Raw genomic sequence first — 13,383 nt, 5'->3', positions numbered from 1 at the left:
GAGTGTTTGTCTCAGGGTAGGTTGACAGAGATGGCTACCTATGTTGCACCATAGACATAGCACATGCACATTGCCACATTAGCGCAGACATTCTCAGCGAACTACGTTTAACTACTAGGTACTAGTATTGATACAAATTCCATGTTCAATTTAGAACAAAATAAGAACATTATCTTCAAGAACAAACAAATTTGAATGCAAACACACACAAACACGCACACACACACACACATGCATGCAAATGTCCTATACTACATGTACATAACTGTGAGTCGAAAAAAAATCGACTCTCGCGAGAGTCGAATTTCACTTAAGTCGACGCATTTTTGTCAGTCCCGAGAGCTTCGACTCATGCGAGGTTTACTGTATTTCCACCCGATCAGTTCTGTCACTATACAGTCTCACTCTCTATGCCCTTGCTTGTGCGTCTGTACGACCAGCTGGGCGCTAGGACTCCCAGTTTTCGTTAGTCTCATGTTCCAAACGAGGCAATCTTTCAACTGAATGTATAGCTGCTGGTTATTGCTACTGACTGTTATATGCTGTTATGTGTGACACCCGGGCTTCTTGGCTACTTTCTGATCATGCCGCTCTTCCACCGATCCGTCTCCCGATTTCCACTTCAAATTCACACATCAGTCATCACATCGATCATCACATACTAATGCTCTATACCCATGCTCTGCTCTGGTACTGACGTTAGTAAGCCCTACTCACAAACTTTCAGCGAATCACAATCAAGTACGGGTAGATCTACTGTGGTATTGTCCACTGTATTCTTTAATGCATCGTTAACGTCTGACTCACTACACTTTGACACGAGCATCAATTAAGGTCACCACGATGAATTCTCCACTGTCCGTCATCAACTTGATACATGTTCTGCGTGTTCTACGTCCTTACATGATTACTGACCAGAAAAGTAGCATAGTAGTGGTAAATAGACAAGCAGAAAAAGTGGAAAAGTGAAAAAAAAAGTAGAAAATAAAGTGGGTTGAAAGATTGTGCGCCTCCCCCGGCTCACAATCACAGCATCCCTCACCCGATTCTTTCAGCAATGTCCTGTCTTCTCTTTCTAAGTACTACCTGAGGTCACTAGGTATGCAGTTCTAAGTTAGAAGGCACTTTACTTGGCAGACTGTTTCTGTGTGCAGACTCTAGAAGATCATAGTTCTATCAGGCTAAATACTTTGAGATTGGATATTATTTTTTTTCACGTTTCTCGCATTCATATTTTGTATCCACGTGCATTGAGGTTGGTTCGTGCCCGGCGTAGACTCAAAATGAGCATGTGATAATTATGTATGGTGAGTGCTTCGTAGTTAAATCAATATAAATCGTTAAATAACAATGCTTGATGTTTTATTAGTGCTCATACGATGCGACAATACCATGATTCAAGTTTCAGTCATTTTATGTAAGTGTTTAAAGATTGAATGGGTTTCTGAGAAGCCGATATGCCTCCTTCGCTGGCGAGTGCAGTGGAGGGAAGGCAACTGACTCGGTAACACCCTAGCAACTCTCTTTTTCCATCTCTCATATCTTCCTTATGCCATTATCTGGACACCCTATACAATTAATTTGTCAATAGGTTGCGCTGTTCATCCTGTCGGTTTCGTGGGCCTGCTTTGCGTAGTGTCGGTCTGTAAACCTTTTCTGCGCAGTGTCGACCTCATTGGCTGTATAACTCGTTGGCCAATTACTTGATGTCGAAGTCGTTTGCTGTATAACTACTGGGCTATATGTGACCGTGTATCGCAAAACGAACCAAAAGAGTCAACCTAGCCAATGTTGAGTTTTTCATGTTTTCTGCAAGAGCTATTATTCTTCTACATTATTCTTTAGTTTGGGATCATACAATGAACGGTAAAGTGTGTTTTCAGAAGTTTTTCTACAACCCTTTTGGGGGAAGAGTAGAATGATCAGGTATGTCTTAGAGACCCTTTCACTTCTTGAAATCCTTTGAACACTTTTCACTTTCAAGTCTAATAGCTTTGAAATAGATAGTGTTATCGCTTAGAAAGTTGGCATTAATCATGGACAGAATATGTTAATAGAGCACGCTTAATTTCAGCTTAACCCGATAATTTCCTTATTGTTGATGTTCTGGGGGTTTACATCCTGTGTTTTTGCCCTTTCATCACACAGCTAGCACGACTTGGTAAAGATTAATCACTTGAATAGACCCTGTGCTTCAGAGCCTCTTTTCTCAGTTCCCACTATTCCAGAGTGTTTGCTTTCTTTCCAGTATTTAGATAGGTTAGGAGAGTCCATTTGATTTGAGTTATACATCATTTTAAATCTTAGATTTTGTTCTTTCAGAATCTGCCCTTAAGTAAAAATCCATGTCTGGCGACTTTCTGTTGGTTTTGTATTGCAGGTAACATTATTATGACTTGTGGCCTGTATGACTCATGGGTGTCGGTCTTGTGACGTGCACCTCTTAATACTTCAGGTGAACTGCAACTATACAGCTGCATGTGCGTGCGAGAATCTAGACATCAAGGGTACGTCAGTAGTCTGTAACTCAAGGAATAGATGGAAAACAAAGAAAAGCAGTAAGGGTAAAATAGAAATAGAATGGGCCATGATCTTCCCTACACAATGTTAATGACCCGCTTTCTTGACTTACTCACCTCTTGCCTCAACCTTGAAAAAAGCCTTTGGATGTGCGAGTGATAAAGTGAGTTCAAAGTTTCAGTTGATCGCAAAGTCTATCATTATGCACGTTTCATATTTGTCAGGAGAGAAATTTATCTTTGATTTTGCCAGTGAAGTGAAATCGAATTTGTTTGAATTTGTAAAGATTTAGAGCTTTAAAGTTGTCCTAGAAAGCCACTAGGTCAAACTGTAAGAGACTGACTGTCTGGAAATTTATATTAAATGAGACAAAGCAAAAGTTAAAGAAATAGCATGGCAACAGCATGCCCGGTTTGTAGTATTATGTATTAATTCAGACTATAGAAATTGAGTGAATAGAGGTGTTATGTAATAGCTCCCATCCAGGTGGTGGCTAGGAATGTTCTCTAGCTCTGTTGAGACTCAGCTATGTCAGTGTCACTAGGGTGTTGGTTGTAGTTTATTGTTCACAAGTTCATGAGTAAAGATGTTATGTAACAGCAGTCTAGACGATGGCTAGACATATTGTGTAGAGTTTCAATAGGGCTATATTTAAGCATGATGATTGGATGATTTCTTTAGTGTAGGAAAGGCATGAAAAGGCAAGTGTATGGGAGTGTAAGGGACTTTAGTGTGAACATCTATGGTTAGGGAAGCTAATAAAAAGCTGAGTAATGTAGAGGATCGGGGAGAAACACTTTAATCAGACATCCAGCATAGATCTCCGCTTAGGCAGCAGTCGTTCTTCTGGGGGTTTTCCACGTCGGTGAGATGCGAGCTCCAGCTGCCGATAAAACTGAACTCGGACAGTTATGATCCGAACTTTGGAACGGAGCTCAATCTCCATTTGCCTGCTCGCCGTCGTTTGAGCTCGGGCATCGCAGGTCAAGGCATGAGTCTGCATGGTAGCAGGGACTAGTGAAGGCCGAGGAGCTGAGAGGACCGCCGATAGGGTAGCGTCTAGCTGAGTGGCCAAGTCAAGGGGTGCTTCCGAGAGACAAGCCAAGCGACTGTGCCGAGGTCGACGACGAGTGTATCCGGCATTGATGGCGACTGAGCCAAGCTGAGGGGATCACCAGTTCAGGTCATCCAAGATAACCTAAGTTATGTATTTGTGATTTGTTTCATATTATCTTTTATGCTCAATGTATTGTTATGAACGAGAAAGTTACAAAGATTTGAAATATTAAACTTGAGCATAACTGTATACGAACAGTTTGAATTTCTATTATTTCGGTGTCAGAGTAGCAGAGAAAAAAAAAAAGTCACTCACGTGACAATTTGGAGGTCCCACCGAGATTCTGCTACCTGATTGGAAAAAGTTATTCAGATACTCTTTTAACATGCTTTAGGCTTAAATGCGATGTTTGTGTTTGATTCATGATTGAAGTTTCATTGCTCGATCGTACGCATTACCGTCATATATTGCATGTTATTATTGTCGATATGATAACCGTTTCGTATGGTTGATCGGAAACATTACCCCAGTGTGAATCGTACGAGTATGTCGCCTTACGTGACAGTCTGATTGAAGTTTTTCTCCCCAAGGTTATGTATGCCCTTGGTGTTGCCTACTAGAGGCACATGTGTGATGTGGATTCGGGTATTGAATCTGTGTGGAGTGTTGCTCCGTTTTCAAGGTTACGCCCTTGGTGTTGCATGTTATGTGCATGTTTGATTGATTCGGGTTTGTGTGCATGAGTCTATGTGGAGTGTTACTCCTTTTTCAAGGTTACGCCCTTGGTATTGCCGGTTAGAGGCAGTGTGATAGATTCGGGGTTTGCATGCATGAATGAATCTGTGCGGAGTGTCATTATATTGCAAGGTTACGCCCTTGCTTGGGTGTTGCCTGTAATAGGCATGTTTGGTAGATTGCACTGGGTTTGTACAGTCCCAAATCAATTGTATGCTCATTGGGAGATACAGCTCTAGTATGCTTTTTGACAAGGCATGCTTGGTATGTGGAATGTTTGTTGAGTGAACTCGTGTCATTTCACATTGCCTGCATTCCAGTACGCTTTTGACAAGGTACTAGCGGTTTGGTATGTGGAATACTTGTTGAGTGAATTTCAGCTGTTTGTTATTTGCAATTGTATGCTCGCTCGGAGATACGAATTGCTGTTAAGTACGCCGGCTACAAGGTAGTACTTTTGTTGGACTTTGATAGCTAGGTGTTAGTCAGCTGTTTTGTACAATTACACGTCTGCTTAGTCTGGAATTCACATAGCCAGTATGGCTAGTGTTGAGCAAATCAGAGAGTTCTCTTCATTAGGCAGAAAAATGGGCCTTAGTGGTGGTGAATTGAGTAGCTTTGTTTCAGAGCGATGCCAGGCAATTGAAGCAGAGCTTAAAGCTGCCCGTGAAGCTGCCCGTGAAGCTGATCGTGAGAAACGCGAAGCTGAGCGTGAACGCGAAGCTCTAGAAAAGGCGCGCGAACATGAAATAAGATTAGCACAGTTGCGTATAGAGGAAGGAACAGCGAATGTTGGTAGGCCCCAGTTAGCTGGCTTAAAGCTGAAAGTAGGTCGATTTGATGACGCACATGATAGGTTTGATGCTTATGTCACAAAGTTCGAAATGTTGATGAAAAGTCAGAATATCCCGGTAGACATGTGGGTGTTGTATTTGATTTCCAATCTAACAGGCAAAGCGTTAGATGTTGTGAATCGGATGAGTGCTGATGATCGCCAGAGTTATGCTACAGTGAAGCATGAGTTGATGTCATATTATCATCTCACTGAAGAGGGGTATAGGCGGAGTTTTAGATCAGCAAAGCCAATGAAGTTTGAGCGCCCAAAACAGTTTGCTACTCGTATGAAGGGGTATTTTGATCATTGGGTGGAAGAGGCTGAGATCGGGGATACTAGAAAGGATCTAGAAGATTTGATTTTGCAAGAGCAATTTCTGATAGATTGTCCCAGAGAAGTAGTTAGGTTTGTCAAGGAACGAAAGTGTAAAGATTTCAAGGAGGTAGTTGACTGCGCAGAAATCTATGTAGAAGCTCACGGTCCTCATGCATTTTCGGGTGTACAGAAATCGGAAAGAAACCGATCAGATTCAAAGCCGGAAAGCAAACCGCCCCAACAAAATCAGGTCAAAAGGACTAGTACGTATCAGAAACCGGCTGATGCTCAGTCAAAGGCGGGAAAGACTATGGGAAATAGGACTTTTCAGGGCAGAGGTTGCTATATGTGTGGAAACCCAAATCACATGAGAAGAGATTGTCCCATGTTGTCTAGGCCTGCATCAGCTCAAGGTTTGATGGGTGCTGGGGAAGGTACGGCCCCAAAAGTAGACATGTATGTGGCGAATGAGGTGTCGCGGGGTGAGCCCGAGCCGGGAGTTGTTGGTTCGACGGCAGGTTGTTTCCTCCTTGAGAGAGTGGTCAACGACTTTGAGTGTGTAAAGAATGAAGTGGTTGAAAAAGGTGGAATGACATACAATGATGTCGCTGCGAAGGCGAATCGTATGCCGGTTGTGTCTGGAAGACTGATGCCAGATAATACACCCGTGTCTGTTTTGCGTGATACAGGTTGTAGTACGTGCGTGGTGAAAGAGAAATTGGTTAGAAATGACCAACTAACAGGTCAACATCAGGCAGTGAGGTTAATTGACGGTACGGTTAGGCGTTTTCCCGTGGCTAAGGTAGCTGTTGATTCGCCATATTTTGAAGGGGAAGTTAAAGCCGTGTGCATGCCTGATTGTTTGAGTGAGGTAGTCATCGGGAATGTAGAAGGGGCTCGTGAACCGAGTGACCCCAATCTACATTGGGTCCCAAAGAGTGTTGTGTCTGACCCGGATGTAGAGGTCATAACCCCGGATGTGGGTCTAGAAAGTTCAAATGATGGTGTAGAACAGGACGTCGAGGTCGCAATCCCAGGTGAGCTGGATGATACAGGGATGGCTGTTCAAACTCTTGCACAAAAGGTGAAGGATTCGAGGCCTAGTAAAGGTTTGACTGTTGCAGATCCTGTTGATAATGTGCGGTCGAGTGAATTTCTAAAGGAACAGAAAGATGATGAGTCGTTGCGCCCTCTATGGCAGAAAAGAGGACATGTTGATAATTTCAAGTGCGAGTTTGACTATGACTATGTGGTCGACGTTGATGGTGTTGCCAAAACGTATCACATCAATTTGTTGAAGAGGTACTATAGTCGAGGTGAAGAGGTACCAGTGGCCAGTTGCTTTGAGGTTGAGGGGGTCGAAGGTAAGGAGGAAGTTGTTGAGGTCATGGCTGACGAGGAAGATATGGCAGAGGCTGGTTCTGATTGGAATGGGGAGATGTCCAGTATGCCTAGTGTAGTGCAAGTGGAGTTTGTTGACATGGTAACAGTAGATCCAGACCAATGCGGAATCCCGTTGACGACTGAACGACCAGTGCGATCTCCGCCTCATAGGGTACCTCGGGCTATGGAAGAGGAGATTAGCAAGGAAGTTGATTCCATGTTGAAATTAGGAATAATCGAGCCTTCTAACTCTCCGTCCATTGTGCTAGTCAAAAGGCCGAACGGCTGACCTCATGAGTAGATTGCTGTAACTGTTTATATTGTTGTTGTTTGTAATGGTCCTTGCTTTTCCATTACATGTTGACAAGGTGCAGCTCAAAGAAAGAGAGGAACATAAATGATGAAACACATATTAATTTTGTTGAATTGTCATGAATAAAATAATGCTCATGTAAGTGCAAATGCTACAAAAGCCTTCTCTCTCTCTCTTATTTCTCTTACAGGATCAGCGAATCGCGATTACAATATAGATGTAAAGGGATTAAGAGTAGGGAGTAATGCTTAAGGCTTGGTTAAATTTTACAGTGTACGTATTCAAGTATATATGAGGTATTAGAACACTAGGCGTACTAAGAGGTAGCAGGTGTTAACCAGGTAGCAAGATTACATTTTAGTAGATTTTTATCCAGATAAACAGGTAAATAGCAACAGTATTATTTTGTTGTAAGGTTTGTGCAACACGGAAGTATAGGGAAATGATAGCAAAGATGCAGACAAACATATTAGGATATCTGAGCAGGAATATGTGATGGTAGAGATATTATTGCTAAAAGGTATCATTATTAGAGGCAATGAAGGTTTTGTGTATACATGTTTGATGGTTCTATTTTAGTTATAGAAGACTTAAAGCTTATGCATTTGAAGATGTTAAGTAAGCTATAAGGCCTTTATTAGGAATACCAACAAAGCAAAAGTTGGTTGTTAAAAGGCTTGGGAGATGATTATGAAGTTGTTTCTTTTCAGAACAAGGATGGCAGAAGAGAAAAGGATAGTGTAATGTATGATGTATATATGCTGTTGATATTGATGTCTATCAGTCTCTCTTTTGAGCATATGCATATTGACATACACTGTGAATAGTATGTTGGTTGATTGAATAGCAGGTTTCATAAATTTCTTGTAGGATATAATTTTGATATCCCAATTATATCTTAAGGTGGGGGATATTGTCAGGAGAGAAATTTATCTTTGATTTTGCCAGTGAAGTGAAATCGAATTTGTTTGAATTTGTAAAGATTTAGAGCTTTAAAGTTGTCCTAGAAAGCCACTAGGTCAAACTGTAAGAGACTGACTGTCTGGAAATTTATATTAAATGAGACAAAGCAAAAGTTAAAGAAATAGCATGGCAACAGCATGCCCGGTTTGTAGTATTATGTATTAATTCAGACTATAGAAATTGAGTGAATAGAGGTGTTATGTAATAGCTCCCATCCAGGTGGTGGCTAGGAATGTTCTCTAGCTCTGTTGAGACTCAGCTATGTCAGTGTCACTAGGGTGTTGGTTGTAGTTTATTGTTCACAAGTTCATGAGTAAAGATGTTATGTAACAGCAGTCTAGACGATGGCTAGACATATTGTGTAGAGTTTCAATAGGGCTATATTTAAGCATGATGATTGGATGATTTCTTTAGTGTAGGAAAGGCATGAAAAGGCAAGTGTATGGGAGTGTAAGGGACTTTAGTGTGAACATCTATGGTTAGGGAAGCTAATAAAAAGCTGAGTAATGTAGAGGATCGGGGAGAAACACTTTAATCAGACATCCAGCATAGATCTCCGCTTAGGCAGCAGTCGTTCTTCTGGGGGTTTTCCACGTCGGTGAGATGCGAGCTCCAGCTGCCGATAAAACTGAACTCGGACAGTTATGATCCGAACTTTGGAACGGAGCTCAATCTCCATTTGCCTGCTCGCCGTCGTTTGAGCTCGGGCATCGCAGGTCAAGGCATGAGTCTGCATGGTAGCAGGGACTAGTGAAGGCCGAGGAGCTGAGAGGACCGCCGATAGGGTAGCGTCTAGCTGAGTGGCCAAGTCAAGGGGTGCTTCCGAGAGACAAGCCAAGCGACTGTGCCGAGGTCGACGACGAGTGTATCCGGCATTGATGGCGACTGAGCCAAGCTGAGGGGATCACCAGTTCAGGTCATCCAAGATAACCTAAGTTATGTATTTGTGATTTGTTTCATATTATCTTTTATGCTCAATGTATTGTTATGAACGAGAAAGTTACAAAGATTTGAAATATTAAACTCGAGCATAACTGTATACGAACAGTTTGAATTTCTATTATTTCGGTGTCAGAGTAGCAGAGAGAAAAAAAAAGTCACTCACGTGACAATATTCATGCATGTTATCATCCCGCTCATGCAAAACCCTCAGACATTACTCTCCCTGGTGATTATTTCACAGTTTGGAAACTTCTACCTCCAATGTATTATCAGAGGCAAACAGTTTTTAAAATCTAAGCATGCTCAGCTACAAACCTGTTTTTATGATCTTGCCTTTGCTTTTAGATCAAGTAAATGATACCTTGTTATTCATAAGGAGAATAACGTGTATAGTGATATATATATATATATATATATATATATATATATATTCGCATACTTTATCCAGAAGCAAACAATACTTTTATGATTTTTTGCATACCTTTAAAAACAATGAGGCGCAAGCACACGCACCCAACCAAGACAATAGTATTAAAAAAAAAGACTTTCGACGTGATCGGAATCTATTCTTTCGTTTTTTCTAATGTAAATTTGGTGAAACATGACTACAACATTACGTTATAGTGTTGTAATACTAATAACCTTTTATTTGACCTATTAGGGCTACTGAGTGATTTATTTTTCTTTCTTTTGTAGTTTTCTTTGGTAGTCTTCTTCAGCAGGAACAGGCTACATGGAATCATTTATCCAAGTGTATGAAATGAATATTGGACATGGTGTTTTGAAAACGTAACGCAAAAGTTGGATTTATTTGCCTACCGAACCGTTCAGGAAACGCTTTCTTCAACTATATTAGTGCCTAGTATTAGAAGGAAATGACAATTGAAACCATTGGGCTGACGTTCTCCTACCGAGTCTTCACATATTTTTTTTTTTCAAAAACGATTTGCCTATCGATAATATCAGTATAGTGTACTGGGTTGCGTGCATGGATATTGACTTATGTTGACTTTGATCTTCTTGTTTACCCTAGAACTGCGCGGGTTTCGTGACAGTACAAGTTTCAAGTCCAATCAGACTTAAAGGGTGCCAATACCCAAAAAATTAAATTAGATAGGTGAAAGACCTCTAAGAATAAAACCCAATGACAGTATTAACTCTTTATACTTCAAAATATTATAGAAAATATATCAATGTCATAACTAGCGCTTACGGAACTAAACCCCTCGTTAAGTTCGGTAAGCGCCTCTTCTGTGTGTGTGCGTCGGAACTATGCGTGTCCGCCTGGAGCACGTCTGGAGACAGTATCGAAGAAATGATCGCGTATCGCTACCGATATCGTTTACCGGCGAGCGCACGTGCGCACTATTATCTTTCAAATGGCGTGCAGTTCTATACGGAGATGTGGGATATAGGAGCACGAGCCATGAACCATGGTGGGGAATGGATGCTGTGTTGTGTGTGTACTCTCTAAAAAAATCGAGTAAAAATATTCACTCTTGAAGGAGTGAATACCAAAAAGAGTGAATTTCGAGAGAAATTGGAGTGAATTTCGAGTGAAAATGTTCATTTTCACTCATTTTGGAGTGACCTCAGGGATCACTCGAAGATTTTGGAGTGATCCCTGACGTCACTCCAAAACGAGTGAAAATGAACATTTTCACTCAAAATTCACTCCAATTTCACTCTAAATTCACTCTTTTTTGTATTCACTTCTTCAAGAGTGAAAATTTTCACTCGATTTTTTTTAGAGAGTAGATGCAGAACTATATTCAAGTGTGACTTGTGCTCTGTGGACATGTTTGAAGCTTGTATGTTGAGTGTTTGTGCACATTGTAAAACAATAAAATGAGAATACATCAACACCTGTTTTTCTTGGTAATTGCACAACTCCACCACCATTGTCCAAAGTACTCTCTAAAAAAAATTCGAGTGAATAATTCACTCCTCGGAAGGAGTGAATAAAATTTCACTCGATTAAGAGTGACTTTCACTCGTTGTCGAGTGAATTTCACTCCTTCAACGAGTGAAATTTGTGTAAAACCTTATTCGCCGAGTGAATTCCGAGTGAAAATTAAGCCGAGTGAATTCCGAGTGAATACATAATTAAACGCATTTGGCTAGGCCAATAGAAATTGAGAATTCCTCTGTCATGTGTTTACTCTAAGCCAATCACCAGCCGCAATATCCCCTGGCTTGGGCGCGGGCAGGTACCTGAGGAGCGACGCGTCGCCTGTGCGTGGACTGTGTGCAATTGCTGTGTGCTAGCTGTGCGTGTATTATGCATAGGATTTACGTGCGTGTGCAATCGTGAGAATCAGAGCCTGGATGTCGTGATGGACGTGAGAAAATTTCTGTCTTCAAATTGAGTGGGGCGGAGACATTATTCACATTTTTGAAGGTAAGCAAACCATAGATTGATCTAATCAACTTGTTGAGTTTTTCCTGTATTACGGGCTAGCCTACCTCTCCGTAAACGACCATCTAGTTTGATTCTAAGTTACCTTACGAATAACCCCGGGCCCGGGGCGCTCCTTGTACTCAGTTAGCTATGGGGCTGGTCGCAGAACACCTTACGAACAGCTAGAATCCGAGACCGAAACTCAACTGTTAGGTGTTGGGATCTAATGATACTTTGAGTCTTTGTACATGTTGGGATCTAGGGCTTGAACTATTCGCGGACTATAAAGTCTTTAACTTTTTAGAAATGCATTTTCAAACAAAATAGACCAGTTATGATTTCCAAAAATGAGTGATGAATGTAACGTTAGTCATTGAATTGACATTTTACAAGCATATCATCACACAGAGATTACTGTAGTCGAGTGTAGAGATCGACGTAAAATACTATTACTAAGCTGTGCTAAAAGCAATAGATTAGAAGCGCCTAGCGCTAGACACGAACTCTACACTACATTGCTATTGAGTTGGCAGCCGAGTCACTGACACTGTGTTGCCAGATGGTGATCTCGATCAGTACGGTAATAAAAAAATGGTGAAATTTGGTGATTTATAATTACTGTTCATTATATATGTTAGTAAAAAGGACTTTTATTTGCCACTACATTTGAGCATCCACACAGCTGGGAGAATACCACGTACACTCCCACGTCATGTATGGCGATCATCTACTAACATTAGTTACTAGGTAAGAAGTACGATGTACAGTATGTACTGTTAAGTGTTAGTCCACTGTGACATCACACTTCTAGCTGAAGATCAGCGCACTCACACATCATGGAGATCGATCCCCCTTGTAGCAGACGACAACGGGTACTATATTTTATTAAAGTTACAGGTGACCTTAGGTATTGAAATTTGACAGAGATCATCTTTGGGTCTTTCTAAATATGCTGATGTAGCTAAAAAGTAATTACTAACTTTTGTATTGGTGCTCACTTAGTGTTTGTGTGGACAAAACAGAACTGCATATTGTCTTGTGGAGATGGGTTCTTAATCCATTTCTGAACATTGTGTTTTCATACTTTCCTCCAGATAAAGATGTAGACATAACATGACAGTTCTTTGGGAGTGATGGTGATTTAAAGGAACTCGGTGTAGGGCAACGGCGTAGCCAGGATTTCATCTTAGGGGGGGGCGGTTAGTCTGCGAGGGAGCGAAGCGACCGAGCCCGAGCGAGCGTAGCGAGCGAGGGGGGGGGGGGGAGGGTGTGGGAGGGGGGTGACCCCCTCCCACAGTAAGAACTTTTTGCATTTTGATGTTGTAAATGGTGCAATTTGATGCATGTTTTTGCGCGTTTTATCGACGTGAAACAGTCCCACTTGTTCATGGTAGCAGTTTATTTTGACGTAGATTAATATTAAACAATTTGCCTATAAAATGGAATAATTCAGATGCACTTCTGGTATTGATTCTTTTCACTGAATATCATGAACGCGACTGAACCCGAGCGAGCGGAGCGAGCGAGGGGGGAGGGGAGGGTGTGGGAGGGGGGTGTCCCCCCTCCCACAGTAAGAACTTTTTGCATTTTGATGTTGCAAATGGTGCAATTTGATGCATGTTTTTGCGCGTTTTATCGACGTGAAACAGTCCCACTTGTTTATGGTATCACTTTATTTTGATGTAGATTATTATTGAACAATTTGCCTATAAAATGGTATAATTTAGATACACTTCTTGTATTAATTCTTTTCATTGAATATTATGAACACGACTGAACCCGAGCGAGCAGAGCGAGCGAGGGGGTAGGGGAGGGTGTGGGAGGGGGGTGTCCCCCCTCCCACGGTGAGAACTTTTTGCATTTTGATGTTGCAAATGGTGCAATTTGATGCATGTTTTTTGCGCGTTTTATAGACGTGA

General features: G+C 41.5%; 1 protein-coding gene across 1 annotated transcript; it reads left to right on the top strand.

The window, feature by feature from the left end:
• Positions 1-4,851: 4,851 nt before the first annotated feature.
• On the top strand, positions 4,852-7,134 carry LOC139721128 (uncharacterized). Its single transcript, XM_071632457.1, has 2 exons — positions 4,852-4,959; positions 5,023-7,134. The coding sequence occupies exons 1-2, from the start codon at positions 4,852-4,854 to the stop codon at positions 7,132-7,134; spliced, it is 2,220 nt and encodes a 739-aa protein (XP_071488558.1).
• Positions 7,135-13,383: the final 6,249 nt, after the last annotated feature.

This window comes from Diadema antillarum, unplaced genomic scaffold (assembly GCF_040938485.1).
Source record: "Diadema antillarum isolate AM-2024a unplaced genomic scaffold, OU_Dant_1.0 scf00000139, whole genome shotgun sequence".
Lineage (NCBI taxonomy): Eukaryota > Metazoa > Echinodermata > Echinoidea > Diadematoida > Diadematidae > Diadema > Diadema antillarum.
The sequence above is the reverse complement of the archived record's forward strand: the minus strand, read 5'-3'. Positions and strand labels throughout refer to the sequence as shown.